The sequence below is a fragment of the Salminus brasiliensis genome, chromosome 7, assembly GCF_030463535.1.
Source record: "Salminus brasiliensis chromosome 7, fSalBra1.hap2, whole genome shotgun sequence".
Lineage (NCBI taxonomy): Eukaryota > Metazoa > Chordata > Actinopteri > Characiformes > Bryconidae > Salminus > Salminus brasiliensis.
Genome location: NC_132884.1, coordinates 43,066,439 through 43,083,936, shown reverse-complemented (window position 1 = coordinate 43,083,936; position 17,498 = coordinate 43,066,439). Strand labels below are relative to the sequence as shown.

The following is a 17,498-nucleotide window of genomic DNA, read 5'->3' as shown; positions in this document are numbered from 1 at the left end:
TGAGACTGTGGTGAGATTCTGTGAGACTGTGGTGAGATTCTGTGAGACTGTGGTGAGACTCTGTGAGACTGTGGTGAGACTCTGTGAGACTGTGGTGAGACTCTGTGAGACTGTGGTGAGACTCTGTGAGACTCTGTGAGACTGTGGTGAGACTCTGTGAGACTCTGTGAGACTGTGGTGAGACTCTGTGAGACTGTGGTGAGACTCTGTGAGACTGTGGTGAGGTTCTGTGAGACTGTGGTGAGGTTCTGTGAGACTGTGGTGAGGTTCTGTGAGACTGTGGTGAGGTTCTGTGAGACTGTGGTGAGACTGTGGTGAGACTGTGGTGAGACTGTGGTGAGACTCTGTGAGACTGTGGTGAGACTGTGGTGAGACTCTGTGAGACTGTGGTGAGACACTGTGAGATTCTGTGAGACTGTGGTGAGACTCTGTGAGACTGTGGTGAGACTCTGTGAGACTGTGGTGAGACACTGAGATTCTGTGAGACTGTGGTGAGATTCTGTGAGACTGTGGTGAGACTCTGTGAGACTGGTGAGATTCTGTGAGACTGTGGTGAGACTGTGGTGAGATTCTGTGAGACTGTGGTGAGACTGTGGTGAGACTCTGTGAGACTCTGTGAGAGCTGCTGAATTATTTAGCTGTGAAGATGCGGTACATTATGTGCTGGAAACCAGTGGTGGAGGGTGGCAGGCAGGGCTGGGCGATATATTGGCTGGATATCGGGGTATTGTGCTGCTGCGTTTCGGTTATTTTACCTTTTTTATTATTTTTATTTTTTTTACAGCTTATTATAATATTATATCTTATTTAGGTTTAGATTAGGATATTTTATCTTGAAACATGCAGAATATCCTGGATTAGATGATATTCCATAGTTTAACATTGAGAAGTTCAGCAATGATGGAGTGATGGTTCGTTCTGCGTCGGTACAACGAGGAATAAAAAGCCCTGGATCCATCTGTGGATTAAAGACAATTAGTTAAAATGCTAAAAGTCAAGTTACATTTTTATTCAGTTAGGGCAGATTATTCAAAGGTTTATTTATTTATGTAATTATTAATAATAATGGTCGTTTTAAAAACATTCTGTTAATATATACGTTTTATGTAACAAATTCTATTTCTATCCTGATCCTGGATTCAGAGTGTTTTATTAATTTTATCGTCATTTTCACCAAGAGTCTAATCCAGGACAGTACAGAGATTATACAGTGTAATACAGTGGCTATGAAATGACGATGTGAATATTGTCGCTGTCTGTTGAACAACATGCATTTCCGAAATTGTGACTTTCTAGGAAAAGGCAGAAGTGTTCTTAACTCTAAGTGAAATTATGTAAAAACAGTTTATTTTCAGTATTTTGGAGCATTTCTATTGGCTGAACAGCTACAGGGTAAAAACGCTCAAAAATGGAGATCCGTTTTTCATTGGACAGCAGATATATATATATATATATATATATATATATATATATATATATATATATACACACATACACAGCAATGTAGCTTTTAAGTTTTAGCCCTCGCATCCATTAGTTTGATTTTAAACATTTGGAACTGTATTATGGGCTTTGCTCGTAGATCTGGTTTTGTTTATTTTATTGCTAAAGAAATTAATTTCCACTCTGGTATTAAAGGTTTTTATTGTTTTTAATGGTAGAGCTGTGGGATATAACTGCAAATGCACAAGTGTGGTACTTATTATTATTATTATTATTATTATTATTATTATTATTATTTAGAAAAAAAGGTTGGAAAAATCAGCGTTACAGTATAGCATTATTTAATATTAGGTTATGTTTTTATACTGGCCATAAAAAAACTATGCTTCTACTATGCTGTCAAAACAGTTTTTGACAGAGCAGTGAATCATGAAGTAGATTTTCAGTTTTAGCCATTTTGTTTAACTCTTCTATCCACACCTGAATTAGTCGATATAGATCCACAGATCTGACACTGGAAACAGAATCAGTCATGCTGCTGTAAATCAATTTCTGAATCAATTAAATTAATAAAATGACCACAAAATAATGAAGGGCTAAAAATCAAACCTGGATTGAATAGTTAAATAAAATGGCTAAATGTGCTCAATCGGACTGAACCATCTGGAGTTAACAGTATCCCAAACTGTGGGATAGGTTAGTCAGAAAACAAAAATCTGGCAAATATTAATAAACGTAGTTGCTTTTCTGTTCTCGCCATTTTTAAAACTATTCTATCAGTGAACTCTGAGGTCTTTACCTGCAGACCCAGTGTGATATTTTCTTTAATTGCTATAGAAATGGGTTTGCAGCAGCACGACTGATTTCAGTGTTGGATCTGTGGACTGTATCGACTGATTCAGGTGTTTTCAGGTGGTGTTTTGGTGAAATTAATAGCCATGTTGAAGTTTTTGCGTTTTGGAGGTCTTTGGGCACGTGGGTGGGTGAGTTGGTGTCTAATATAGAATAGTGTGTTGGTCATTTTTTATTTATTTATTTTTTTAAAATGTGTATTAGAATTGTTATTAACCATTAATTACCATAATCAGATTGTGTAAGAGCAATATGCAGAGAAGTTACAGGGTTATTGCTATAAATGCATTTCTTCTCCCAACATTTTAGTGAAATCATCTATGCTGTTAAATGGCTTTCCTCCATTTATGGAAGAACGTTGTACTGTGGTATTTTAAAAATAGTAGCCGTTTTGTAAGAAGTTTTAGTATTTATATTCTATTTTATACTCTTTACTCACAGAGCCTGGACAATTTTATTAATTTTAATTAGAGATGCAACAATACCACTTTTTCTTTACGATGCCAATATCAGATTTTCAACCATCAACTTAAATACTGAAACAGCTATAAATCCTGATATTAGTGTTCCACTAGGAATAGGTTGTATTAATTTATGTTTTGTTGTCCCAAATAAGATCTTAAGCTTGACATATCAGCGTTTACTGTTTGAGTAACGGCACGTTTGAACATTTCCAGGGCTCTTAAACAGTACAGATTCACACAATGCAGACCGATTTTTAATTGGTGTTTAAAATGCACATTTCAGAGCAGTGAAAAAACACAATTTTAGAAATAAAAAGTGCGTCTGCAGCAATTTCACATTTAAGTTCACGTGTGTAAAACTGTACTAAACTTGAGCTTAAACTCAACTTTGGGTTTTAGGGCGTTGGTAAGCTTCATGGTATCAGTGCTCTTGGCCGATACTGTGTGTAAGTGCCAGTATCTGTACCAGTTCCAGACGGTATTACAACACTAATTGTGGTTGGTGTGGCGCAACAGATAACACCACTACCTGCCACTGAGCTGCCACACCATGTGGGAGGCTGGGGTTCGAGTCCTGGTCTGGGTGACTTATTGGTGTAGCGCAGCACCAACAAAGTCTTTGGGCAAGACTCCTAACACTGCATTGACCCGACTCTGTAATACCAGTAACCTTGTAAGTCCCTCTGGAGAAGAGCGTCAGCTAAATGCCATCAGTGTAACTGTAATGCTACAGATATGGATTATCTCTCAGATTATGTTGTTTTAAGCATCTGGGCTGGGGGGCATGGGTGTCTAATTGAGGATAGTGGTGTGTTTTAAGCCTATAGATCAGTGTTAGTTTGGTTTTAGCATTTAATTTTGTGCATTTTATTCAGTGTTTTGTCCTCACTGTATTCTCTGCTTCATTTTAAATGAGAATTTTGGTATTTTATCAAATTTGGGGTTTTAATGGATGGTCATTATTAATTATTAGAATAAGAGAGAAATAGCTGTGCCTCCGTGTCTATCGGTGCGTTTCCTGAAGGAGGATTTCCAAATTGGTTCCCTGAAGGTGTTTCTTACTTTCTGTTACAACATGATTCCTAGGGTGAAATGATTTTTGCTTGGTGGTCGCTGTGGTACCCCATGTGGTCGGTTGGGTGGTATGTTAGTGTATTTGTATCATCATGAGATAAGAAGGGTCCAAAACAATTTGAAGTTGGAACGGCATCTTAAACCATGGGACGAGTTAGTCTGCAAATCAGACAAATATGAATAATTAAAGAAAAGAATAAACAGGAAGTTATAGTTGGTTTGAAAGCGCAACCATACATAGTCTCCTTCTGTCTGATCAGAATGAGCTGTTGGCTCAGTCAAGTATCTACTAATTAGTTGTACTCTGACTTTACACAGTTTCAGGAAGGTCAGGTTAGTGTAATGTTTATTAGGGAGACCACTGTACAGTATTTTCCTGGTATGTATCTGTGCTGATGTTACAATGGCGTTTCTAAAATGCAGGGATTGGATCAGCGTTACAGATAAATAAAACATTTATCAGTAGTTATCAGTGCAAAATTAATAAATGAATAAAATGCAGGTATTTTAGTGCAATATTTCAGCACCACCTAAACACTCTGTTATTCTGGAATTTAAAAAAAAAATCACCTTATGATTGTGTGCCAGCGCCTCGTCCACATGCATCCAGGTGTTTGAAAAATATTTCAAGTAAATGTTTGCCTGCACACGACATTTTTGACGGCCTCTGTCCATGCCGGGTTCCTCAAACAGCACTGCAACCTGCAAAACAGCCCACAGCATTCGACTGAACAGACCTGCAGACCTGCAGATCTCCATAATCTGATTCAGAACCTCAGGTTCAGAATTCAAATTCTGCCAGAAAATAAAAGCTTTAAAACACAAAGGAATACGCAGAGCTGAACCAACGTATTTTTGCAGTTGGTTTAATTTAATCAACTTCTGTCAAATATTTTATGTATTTTTTTGTAATAAACCTCTCTTATCCAAATGACTATAAAAATCACCACAGAACAAACAAGTTTAGAACTTGGTACATATTAACTACCATTAATTTTAAGTTATAAAATGTAAAATATAACGTGTACTATAATTAATGCTGTAACTTCACAAACTTCACTTGCTACACTTACTAGTCGCAAATATATGCAAGGAAAACCCTGTCTACAATTATACAAATGATCAGTATAGATGTAGAAATAACACATTGAATAAATGTAAAAGTATGAATTGTAACCTAACAGGAGATGAAAGGCAGTGCAGGAAAAATGAGTAATGTTCAGAGGAGGGGTTATCAGCAGATAAATGACTGATTAACATGTGCATGCTTTGGTATTTAAGAAAAGTGTTTTTATAAAGTATGCAGACCAAAAATGATAACATTTAAATGATATAAATGATGATATCGGTGCTCTCTATTGCTGCTACTGTGTGTAAGTGCCAGTATTGGCACAGATCGGTAATAATAATAATAAATAGGGAAAATTGTTGCCCATTAAATTACAGTGCAAATTGTGTATGTGTGTGTGTATGTATGTGTATATATATAGATTTGTAATTACTCACACTGCCCTCTAGTGGTCGGGGTTTAAACTTAACACGACACTAAATGAACCACTGTCTGACACCGATCTCTACGTCTAAACTAGTCATTAATAATCAATACTGTGTGTTCAGGATCAGTTCATCCCCGGGAGTGTGTCCTGGCGTTCTTTCTATTGAGAATCGCTCATCTTGACGCCTGAAGTCGTTGAGGTCTCAGCTCACACGTCTTCGAGTGTGCCCCGGGCTGTCGGTGCGATCACTGCCTGAAGGTTGGGGGGCCGGGGGGGTCTGAGCACCTGAAGCATTGGGGTTATTCTCGCTGTGACTGCGCTCTGAGCGCTCTGAGGGGAAATGCTCTGCGTGCCACAGCTGGGGTTTTATTGCTGGTTGCTAAAGAGAAGTGAAGGTGTTCGCCTGCCGTTCGTTTGTTGGGGTTTTCTACAGCGGCGTGCGAGACCGATGCGCTTCCTTTTCGACGCTGTAAGTTGCACGCAAGACAAAATTAGTGGGACTGTGGGCGAAAGCACTGGAACGGGGGTTTAGTGAGAGGCCTGTTTTTGCACACAACACAGAACCTGGTTATTTAATAAGAAGAACGGTTTAATAAACGACCCTGAAGACGGAGTACGTGGTCGTACGTGGTCCTAAGAGATTAGTATACAACCGTTTACTGACACTCAGACTTTAGCAGGCTGGCTGTTACTGTGGCTTTAATGCTTCATTCAGAGCCACAACACTCCTTATAGCTTCCGTTTCAGAGGGTGGGGATAATCTGATGTAGATTTGGATGTAGAATTGTGGCATCATCAAAAAAAAGTATTTAACTGGCTGGATTTGATTGAGTATTGATTTGACAATTGTTCTGAGATCATTGCAGATGATAAAAATGTAATGAATTAGGGATTCACTGTTTTTTATTATTATTATTATTTATGTATTTATTTATTGCCAAAGTTGAAACAAACATTACTAAAATAAATATATTTTTTTAAATTATATATATATAAAAATAAACTGGTGCTAAACTCACCTGGATTAATGTTATATACTAATAAATGTTATACGTGCTGTAAATTTAATAAAGTGCTGATATTTTAATCCAGCAGAGTCTAAACACTCCTCTCTTCTGAAGTTTGATAAACAAATCACACAAATCTGAAGCTCTGCGATATAATAAATAAAATGCAGTTGTCTGCCAGTGCCTCCCTGCTGGGCTTGGCCAGTCTGACCAAAAATGTACATCCCAATTTTCCCATTTTTTTTTTTAATTAAGATTTTCTGATTTAATGGTCGGTCACTTGATTTTAAATGTATTCCTGTGTTTAATTTGCCGGTAAAATTTTAGTCAGCTTTGAAAGTTGACTAATGTGTTGGCGTCTTTTTAAACCAGACTCCTATTTCATTAACAGTGGCTCGTTTTATCTTCTAATACACACATCTTACATGTTTGAGCTGAAATATAGTTCAGTATTAACTCTGAGCCTTTTTATTTTCTGAAAGTGTAAATGAAGTAAAGCAGAGCGGGAGAGCGAGGCGTTAAGCAGAGCGAGTTAAAGCTCAGTGTGTGGAATTGGGTAATACTGGGTGATCAGGTTAGCTGAGGTGTCTCTCAGACTCTCCGCTGTTGGACGACTCCAGCACTTCCAGCGGAATCTCCACATCTAGGGCTGGGCAATATGGTAAAAACACTATATCATGATATTTATGATGAGCATATCAGCAGCAGCAGCAGATTCTTATAAACTACTATCAGATCCTTTCCTGTACTGAATACAGTGATTTATACTCTATAACATCTGCTGCTCTTCATCTAATGACCCCAGTCTAATGACACTGTTAGTAATGTTAGAAACCTGCAGCTGATCAGTAGATGTTTATTAACACTAACAGTCTCCTCCGTATGATTAGAGAAGCTATCATCATATTGCCCAGCTCTTATCTAAACTGTTCATTATTCAGTCTTTTTCAAATATGCTGCAGAAACGTCACAATTAAAGGTTGAGCACAACATCTTTATTTTACCATCTTGGACAACTTAATCGAGTGATGTTTGCAGAGTCCGTAAAATCATAATAATAATGTGATTAGGTTTATTATCAAGCATCACTTAGTTATTTACTCTTATGTCCAGCGTGTTTTGTTAAATACTTAATATTTCAAGTTTTTGTGTTTATGGTATATCATCAATTCTCTCATGTATCTTTATAATAAAACTCAGCCCTGTCTGAACTCTAGGTTTGGTCTAGTTGGTATTTTGCTGAGAGCGTTGTGTGATTCCCTCAAAATAACATTTAATTAAATTCAGCCTAAATAATCAGAATCTCACTTCTGTAAACGTGTCGATCGGCTGGTTAAGGTTTACGGGACTGTGTGAAATTCCCTGTGGTGGAATTCTGAGAAACCAAACAGTGGCGTATGTAAGAACCTTACGGAGATCAGACCCCGGTATAATCAGCCCTGTAGATTAGGCGATAGTCTTGGATGACATAATATTTATACAGTGACGGCTAATCTGCCTCCATTTCTTAGTGTTGCTTGCCAATAAGGTTGGGTTGATGGGGAAAGTTTTAGTTTTATGTATTTAATATTATACTCCAGCAGTTTTAGTTCATGTAGATTCAGTTATCAGAGATCTGACTTCTCGCACTCAAACAGCAGAAGCTTGCAGCTCTTAATAATAATATATAAAGCTAAGGCTGCACTGGGGCCACATCTTGTATTTTTGGCTTATGTTTACCTGGTAGTTCTATTATTTCTATTAGCCATTAAAATGTTCTTGTTCTCATGGTGAAAAAGAGACGTTTCTACTTTGGATACATATTTTTGTAATTCTCTCAATGCTCTTGCTTACGAGTGTCTAAAACTGGTGGTTTTAGATGTCTGTCTGAACCAGTTTAATATCAGTTCTAATTCTCGCATGAATGTCGGGTCAATGGTGTTTCAGTCCTGTCTAGGGGATTGGAGGGATACCCCTTTACCCTGCATCAATCAGTCGATCAAATCAACTGTTTTATGTTCTCGTCATATTGACCAGGGCTCTCGTACTGGGTGTGCTGGTGTCTGAGGTGTTGGTGGGAGATGGGAGTTTGAATCTTGACCATGCCGTGGCCAAAAATGAACGTTGGCGGTTGGTGTCTAGCTGTGTTGGTATCTGGTGAACTGTTTATTTGGACTTCGGCTGGGAGATCCTGGGGTTTTGTGGTCGATAAGCATCTTTTTAAAACTTAGCTTTAATATTTTAAAGTATTTTTAAATGTTATATTAAAAAAAATGAATTTATTACCTTTGTTTAATGGTTTCTGTAATAGATGGACTTCACAGGGGACTTGAATTGGAACACCTGTATCTTAATTAGTGCAATACTGTAAATGTACTAATCACACAGTTAATGTACTGTAAAATATTGCATTTTGGAAATGTAAGCACTGAATATCTGTTATATTTTTAATATATTAAATAAGTAAATGATTGCTTTTCATCTTCGAGTCAAATCGAGTTGATTGTAATCACTGGCTTCTTTTTTATTAATCTATTAATGTAGCTGTACACCGTAACACTCAGTAGAGACCGCGCTTACTGTCCTGCTCCAGCTATACAGTGCAAAACGTTCTAGATACATGTTCTCGTACAGGGTCTGTGCTCCATACTCCTAACCTGTGAATCTAACAGCGCTGTGTTTTCTCGATGCAGATTCAACATGGACAAGAGTGACCTGGTGCAGAAGGCCAAGCTAGCCGAGCAGGCAGAGCGCTATGATGACATGGCTTCCTCCATGAAGGCTGTCACAGAGGGCGGGGTCGAGCTGTCCAACGAAGAGCGCAACCTGCTGTCCGTGGCCTACAAGAACGTGGTTGGTGCCCGCCGCTCCTCCTGGCGCGTCATCTCCAGCATCGAGCAGAAGACAGAGGGCAACGAGAAGAAGCAGCAAATGGCACGCGAGTACCGCGAGAAGATCGAGACTGAGCTACAGGAAATCTGCAATGATGTGCTGGTAGGAGACACTGTGTGCTGTAAAAGCAGCTCATCGGTATTAATTATTTTATTAATTAATAGAGGAGCTGAGTGCCTCGGCAGTCCGATTCACTGCCGCTGTGGCCCAGGGGTCACGAGTACGAAACCTCACCTGGCCGTGCTTTCTCAGGGAGTGTAGATGGCGCTCGCTCTCGCCTCGTCCCTTATAAGCCCGTCTGTCTAACCAAACCTTTGATGATGAACATTTTATACCTGTGATGCTCCTGCTACCCCCGTAGAGTCGCGAGAGGGGGGGGGGGGGCTAGTCCTTACCATCCTAGCGTTAGGGGGAGTTACAAACAGGTGGGTTAATGGGCAGTACCAAACAGTAGGTAGGGGTGTCAGAAATTATTATTTCAGAGTATTGCAATGATACATTTTGCAGTACTGAATCAAACGTCGTTTAGATTCTTAATTAATTTACATGCCCTCAATCCGATCATCACAATCAGATTTCTGCAACAGCCGTATTTCCCGGTAAAATGGGTCAATGTTTACAAAAAATAAAAACCCTCTGAATGTAAATTTACGTCACATGCTTCTGAGATTATTGGCTGGTAGCTAAACTGGGTTACTGACGAGTGCAATTAACACACTCAGGGTTAATTTAGGGTGGTGTTTAAACCCCGACCGCTAGATGTCGTACTGCAGATCTTCAGATCCCACTGTTCTGATTGGATTAAGAGTCAGCTTTGTCTTTTGCTCAGATTTTATGCAAATTATGGTGTGTTTTATGCTGCGGTCGTATATATCGGTCCAGAATGTTACATTTGATGTAAATAGTCTCTAAAAGAGGTGATTTTACTTTGGTATTAATTGGGAGAGTATCAGATCACAGTGATGTGGCGCTGTTATTCAGGTAAACTCAAATATTTGATTATTGGATGAAATTGGCTGATACTGTTAGATTGAATTGACTAGACTGGGACGTCCCCAGTATTGATGATAAAGTACTGAACAGTTCAGAAAGATAGTAACTGAACTTGAATCTGCACATCTAAAGTATTTGAGCTTTTGTAGTCCGTTGTGTTGATGATAAATCGCTGCAGCCGTATTGCAGATTTCCATTTTCCTTGTTAAGGTCCTAATTTTTATCAGCTAGTGCTGGCTAGTTGCCGGTCCACTAGTGCATCTCAATACAAAAATAACTAGTAAAATTCAAAGATTTATTGACCTAATAAAGCTTTTGTTTATGGCTTCTAGCTCATGAAGATCAGACATCCAGTATCTCAATTGAAAAAACTTTAAAGTACAAATTCTCAATTATTAAATTTGGAGTTTGAGTAAATCTCTGTTCACGAGACCTAACAGACCACTGGAGTCTGGAGGAAAAGGGACGAGGCACAGCATCCAAGTAAATGCAGTAATTTGTGGAAAAGGAGCCCAGACCACAAACTGAGTGTATAAATGAATAAATATCTGAAAGTTGGACATTTGTGTTTTTACATCCTTTTCTGTTTGATCTTATGAAATATTTGAATTGAGATCCTGGACTTCTAATTTCATGAGCTGTAGTCAAACATCTCACCTTACCTGTAATAAATAGAAAATATGACCTTTTGTCTAGCGATGTCCTGATCATGGTTTATTTTATTTTTTTACCGTACGATCCAAGCCGTTTAATGCTGACTATCGCCTGCTAACGATCCAATCTGATCTTTGTGTTTCTGTAAATAATACAGCCTCACAATTTAGCGATTTAGCTGTGCTGATCCACAGCAGTAAAATCACTGTTTTAGCACCAGTTTCTATCCTACAGTCCAGTCTGACTGACCTCCCTGACCATTCAGCTCCTTTTAGCTACAACTCTGCAGTCTGATCAGAGCCTCCTCCCCTGTTCTGAATGTGCTGTTCAGAGCTAGTTTGGAACCAGAGAAGGAAGTGAGGTTCTCTCGCTGGTAGAACCGAGCATTTCCACCATAGTCTGATCTTCCCAAATGGAGATTGCACAAACTTCTTCCACAGACTTTCTGCTCCACCTTAAATAACGCAGCAGTGCCGCTCTGCTGCTGAGATGTACGCTCTGTATCTGCAGCACTATTTAAGGTGGAATGCCGAGTTAGCCTAAGAAGCTAACTTTAGCTGTGGTTTTGGCTGCTAACTGGTAACATGGCCGCATTTATCAGTTCTAATAAAGCTCTGTTTAGTTTTCCTGAGCAGAATAAGGCCCCAGTTAAACTCTGTCTGGGGGAGCTTGTCTGCAGCAGCTGAGAATCATGTGTATTAATAGAGCCTAGAGGATGGCAAATGAGTAATAAAAAATATTATATAATATTTCATATTAAATATGAAAAAATAATTATAATATAATAAATTATATAAATAGAATATAATATCATCCCTTAAACCCAATTTTTTTATTTTATTTTTATAATTGCAAATCTGTACAGGTATCACTTTCCTTCCTTAATGTGGTTTTTGGCTAAAAGAAGTGTCCAGTTTTAGTTTTTTTTTTTTGTAATAACCAATTTTCCACAATATTTTTCTCTTTAGATGCAGTAGTATTGTAAATAGCGCAGCAGTGGTCATAGTTCTAAAGGTTAATAGAATATAGTCTTTAATGTGAATGTTAAATTCTTCTGTTCTGACCTCAGTCCTGCCCCTCTGTCCTCCCAGGGCCTTCTGGAGAAGTACCTCATACCCAACGCTAGCCAGGCAGAGAGCAAAGTCTTCTACCTGAAAATGAAAGGAGACTACTACAGATACTTATCTGAGGTGGCATCTGGAGAATCAAAGAAAAGTGAGTAGAATGCAACGCATGGCAAAGCACAGATAACAAACGAGACGCAGACATCTGAGGGAACCTCAACCGACTGCTCGCCATCAGCAGCCGGAGTCTGAGAGAGCACAGTTGGCCTGGCTCTCTCAGGGGGGGTCGATGGCACTTCCTCCCCAGTTCATCGCTCCTAGTGTGATGTCGTTCGGCACAGGCGTCTGTCAGCTGGCTGCCTAGTGTTGCTGCATCAGCAACAGTTGGATAAGAGGTGTTGGCTGACTTCACATGTGTCTGAGGAGATGTGCTCGTCTTCACCCTCCTGCTTTATTTATATATACATACAATTTGGCTAAATTATTACATTTGAGGGGAAAAAAAGGAATAAAGGTGAAATTTGACCTGTTGAGATTTCTACAGAATCACAGTTGCGTACTCTTTCTGTTGTTTTACCCCACAGCCACGGTGGACAACTCTCAGAAGGCTTACCAGGATGCGTTTGAGATTAGCAAGAAGGAGATGCAGCCGACACACCCCATCAGGCTGGGTCTAGCTCTCAACTTCTCCGTCTTCTATTACGAAATCCTGAACACCCCAGAGCAGGCCTGCAGTTTGGCAAAGACGGTGAGTACAAGGATTGAAGCTGGGAGGAGTTCTTCCATAGGAGGCTCTCGAACACCAAGAGAGCGCTGCTTCCGCCGAGTTGTGATCATCTCTGTAGAAGATGAGTTTTAGACTTAAACCCTAAGCCTTTCTGTTTTTCTTTGTCTGTCTGTCTGTTGCTCATCACTGCAGGCTTTTGATGAAGCCATTGCTGAGCTCGACACTTTGAATGAGGACTCTTACAAAGACAGCACTCTGATCATGCAGCTACTAAGGGACAACCTCACTGTGAGTATCTACTCTACAAGGCTTACTTTTAAAATCCCTGCTTTTAGGGAAGGGGGGGGTTTAAGGGTTCGGTGTTGAACCTTTACGTTTTTGAGATGGTTCTTTGTTAAAGGGTTTCTGGATAAAGAAAAAAGCCTGTGCAGATGAAAGAAATGTTGGAAAGATTTTACTTTTATAAAGTATTACATTTTAAAGAATTCCTGAAGAGTTGAGGAATTGTATTAAAGTCATTTGGGCACCACTGGCCCGAGCATGTGTTTATTAATTTAAATTTAATGTAATTTAAACCAGCAGGCCTGTAAGAAAAAAGCATATTTCATATTAAATATGAAAAAATAAATGTAAAAATTATGTAAATAGAAAATTACAATACATTTTATATATATATATATATATATATATATATATATATATATATATATATATATAAAAATAAAAATAAAAGAATAAGAAGTGTCCAGTTTTAGTTTTAATTGATTTTAAGTGAGAAAATTCTTTACAGGAAGCACATGACATTTTTCTGCACATTTTAGACCAGTATTTCCATTTGTTTACTGAAAATCAGATTAGAAACAAATGCATTAAAACGTTTGTTCAGGCAACAATTTTTATATACATGTTTTTCTACTTTAATTCAGGAAAAAATAAACAAGATCTGTGTTAAAATGTGCAGAAGTCTCGTCTCTCCTAGATGAAGGCTGACGTCTGTCGTATACTTGTATTTGATGAAGTCTTTATTTACACTCATGAACACGTCGTGTGACCAGCGGTGTCCGAACAGGATGTAAACGCAGCCTAAAGTCGAGCGTGCGCTGAGAAACCGCCCCCGGTGGTGTTTTAGCGGCTCGGCCGCCTGCTCACATCTCTCATCTGTTGTCTCTCTTCCCGTAGCTGTGGACATCAGAAAACCAGGGTGACGAAGGGGACGCCGGCGAGGGGGAGAACTAAAAGGCGCTGCACTTCACTGTTAAAAATCCACCCACACTCTTTATCTTACACATACAGCCCATAGTACCCTGCTCCATCCACTTCACCATAACTCCCCTTTCTGTATGACGAGCAGCGTGAATTGTACCTGACCTACAAGTCTTTGCCCCTCTGAGATCAAGCGAAAGGGTAACGTTCAGTCACTCGAAGGCTGAGATTGGGAAACGAGTGTGTTTTTGTCTGTCTGTGTGAGTGTGAGAGTGGGTGTGTGTGAGAGAGAGAGAGAGAGAGAGAGTGTGTGTGTGTGTGTGTGTGTGTGTGTGTGTGTGTGTGTGTTGAGAGGGGGAAGAAGAAAAGAGCCTGGTTGAGTAGTGAGGTCATTCATTATTTTTGTCCCTTCCTCATCCCCGTTAATAATTTGTTTTTGTTTATTTTTTTTTTAAGGTAATTGTTCTCTATCAGGTTATGCATTATAGCGCCACCTCTCTCTTCTCTTCTCTCCTGTAGTGTACTGGCGACCGCCGGTTTTATTCAAAAGGTTATTAAACTATCCGTTTAATTTAACAAACACTGTGATGCTTATTTTTCCCTCACTTGTGCACGGATGACTCCACGGCAGTGCAATTCTGTTGCGATCTCATACAGAAAGGAAGGAAACAGGCTGTATTGTGACACTGACTAACATGCATTACTGTTGTTGCCGTGTAATGTTCGCCAATTCATTATTATTATTTTTTTTAATTCTTTTTGCATGAGTCTAACAATGAAATAAAAGGGACCCTAGGTTTTGTCATTCCACTTCTACTCGATTCTAACCAAGAGCTAAAACATTCCATCAGTACGTTAAAACACGGTAAGATCGTAGATCCGACTGGAGAGATTTCCTAACGCGCTGTCGGAAGTGCAGACGGCATAACGGTGCTGTTTAACATCATTATAAAGAAAAAAAACACAAAAAAACTGATCTTAATTATTTTGTTTTCTAGATTCTGTCCCGTTTTTTTTTGCGTAACTCGCTGTTTAGTTTAACGACTGTAAAATTGTAAACATACGGTAAATATAATTGTCTTAATTGAAATGTAAACACACTTAAAACCGTTACGTTAATGGTTGTAGGTTATTCTTCTGTCCGGTTTTTCCTCCACAACGATTCACGACCGATCACCAATGCTCCCCCCTCCCCATCCCCCCTTTTTCAATCGATCAATAAATAGAAATCCATTAGTTAGAGGTTTGAGCTTCACTATATTCCCATCTGTGATCGAGAGGCTGAGGATTGGGTGGTTTCCCACCCCAACCTCAAATCAAGTAACTCCATCCGTGGTGATTCTCCGTTGCAGATGTGGTGTTTTAGCGTAGGGCTAGGAATATTTTGCAGCCAGGACTCGTTCCGCTTGACTCCAGCCGTCTCCGAGGTGTCCGCCGAAGGAGACGCGGCGCTCCGATCGAGCCGAATTCGGGCTTGAAGTGGTCGCTTTCTAGAGAGCGAGAGAATTGAAAGGGGTTTGGCTAAGCTGTTCTCATTCAGTGTCACAATACCTTGTCACATCACCATAACATTCCACTTAGGTGTAGAGCTCATCTGTCTCCAGCTGAAGACAATGTTCATGCACTGAAGAAGAAGAAAAAAAGAAAAGACGTCTCTCCCCTTAGCTGAACAAAACGGCAGTTATTCTACGCTTGAGAAAAAAAAAAAGTTAATAATACAGTAGTGAATGTGGAGCCGAGCCTGTCTGTATATCTGGTATCTCCAATTGCTTTGTTTTTACTGACCAGTATTCTGCCTACAGTTAGCTTCTGTGACGGTTTTATCGCTTAGCGCGCACGTGGTTGTGAAAATTTAGACTAGCTTAAAAGAAAAAAATGGAAAAAGACCAAAAAAAAAAAAATCCTACTACAACCTGGTTATTGACGTAATACTAGATTTGTGTATGTCTTTTAAACAGTTCTAGTTTCACCTTACATGTTATAATCAGGAAAGTGTAAAAGACAATTTAAGTGAAATAAAAGTTTTATCAGTTCCAAAACTTCCCTGTTTTCTTTTTTGAGCTTGGTGTTGGATTGCATATAAACATCAACCGATTTATTAACATGTCTGCATAACTCAGTGTTGGAGTGTGAATTTGTGGTTAAACACAGATACAGCCCATAATTTATCTCCATCTTTTTAAACCCACCAGTGAAGCTACACGAGTCTTCTGAGTGTTATATGGAATGAGGATGATGATGATGATGATGGTAAAATAGTGAATAGAGAATCTCCACTAATGCAGTTCTCTTTAGGGACTACTTTCTGTAGCCGCACTACACCCTGCAGCATGTATCCCTCCACCATTTTAATGATCTGGTTCTAAAAGCAGGTTCTAGAGCCGAACTCTTCTCAGAACTCTGGTAGAACAGTGTCTCAGGCATCAGGCAGCGTCTTCATCACCATTAGGTGAAGAACTTTCTGTGAGGAGCTTCAGTTTATTAGAGCTTCAGACGTCTGCTTCCCTTCACCTCCACTGTAGAACTCCAGCTCTGACTGGGAAGGTTATCTAGAACCAGTTTCACCCCAAACCCCCGCTCTGACTGAATGACATTTCACATCTTAACCAGTTAATTATGCAGAAAATCTGTGGTTTTCCCCTTTAAGGCTTGTTTACCTGAGGCTTTTATGCACTTCTCAAACATGCACATGCAAAAGTACTGTACCTCCCCGAACACCTACCGCAGATATCCGTGTAGTTTACACACAGTTATGAAAGAAGCGCTCGTGCCGGAGTCTGAACGCTTCCTTTATTGTATTTCAGTGAGAGTGTTCCAGAATGATAAATACTCAGTACTTAAATACTCAGTAAAAATGTAATATCCATTTCTTTCAAAATCACTTTTAATGGTTGTGGCATGTGTTCGGATCATCACTAGCAGCATGTGCATGACTGAAGCTTCTGCATTTACTAATATTGAGTTATGAGATACAGTAGCAACTTCTTGTATGCATCAGACCGCAGGCAGTCACTGTCAATCATCTGCTAATAAATAAATTAAGCTTTTATATGCACACCTAACTTATAACACATTCTGGGGCCGGATTCCCAAAAGCCTTCCTTAAAAAAAAAAAGAAAAGAAAAAAAACCTGTATGTAGTTTTTGGATAAAAGATAATGAATGTTGATATAATACCTTAAGTCCTCATTCTTTTTAGTCCGCTGTATTTATATATTTTTGGGGACGATCATCACTTTCTTATTTAGGCCATTTTGTAACATTAACAGTTCTCATTTTCCAATTTTAGAATAAAATGCATGCAGGGGACCGAGAGCAAAATGGAGGAAAAACAGACTCCGGCCCCATCCGCACGTATCCGCACCCACAGAGATGAAATCGCTTGCATGAGCAGGATAGTCCTGTATGGGGAGAGGGTACTTCATAAAGAGAGACATCAAAACACCAAGGAGGAGGAAAACACAGCGGTTTAATCCCAAATTACACACTGTTCCCTACATAGTGCACTACACAAGTCATGAAATTACCGTTATATATATATAAAAAAAAATTTGTCTGTAATAGAACAGTACCTACCTTTATTCGTGTGTGAAAATGTGAACTCTCGAGCTAGCTGTGTGTCGGTGTTGTAGTTTTATGATGTCTACAGTT

At 39.2% G+C, this 17,498-nt stretch overlaps 1 protein-coding gene across 1 annotated transcript in view; it reads left to right on the top strand.

Annotated features, from left to right (window-relative positions):
• ywhaba (tyrosine 3-monooxygenase/tryptophan 5-monooxygenase activation protein, beta polypeptide a) overlaps positions 1-15,887 on the top strand; it is a 17,452-nt gene extending 1,565 nt beyond the window's left edge. Inside the window, exons 2-6 of the mRNA XM_072684935.1 lie at positions 9,009-9,309; positions 11,946-12,069; positions 12,503-12,666; positions 12,838-12,933; positions 13,825-15,887. Of these exons, the coding sequence (XP_072541036.1) occupies positions 9,016-9,309; positions 11,946-12,069; positions 12,503-12,666; positions 12,838-12,933; positions 13,825-13,881 (735 nt within the window). The 5' untranslated portion in view covers positions 9,009-9,015 and the 3' untranslated portion in view covers positions 13,882-15,887. The remainder of the gene's footprint in view (positions 1-9,008; positions 9,310-11,945; positions 12,070-12,502; positions 12,667-12,837; positions 12,934-13,824) is intronic.
• The last annotated feature ends 1,611 nt before the right edge of the window (positions 15,888-17,498 follow it).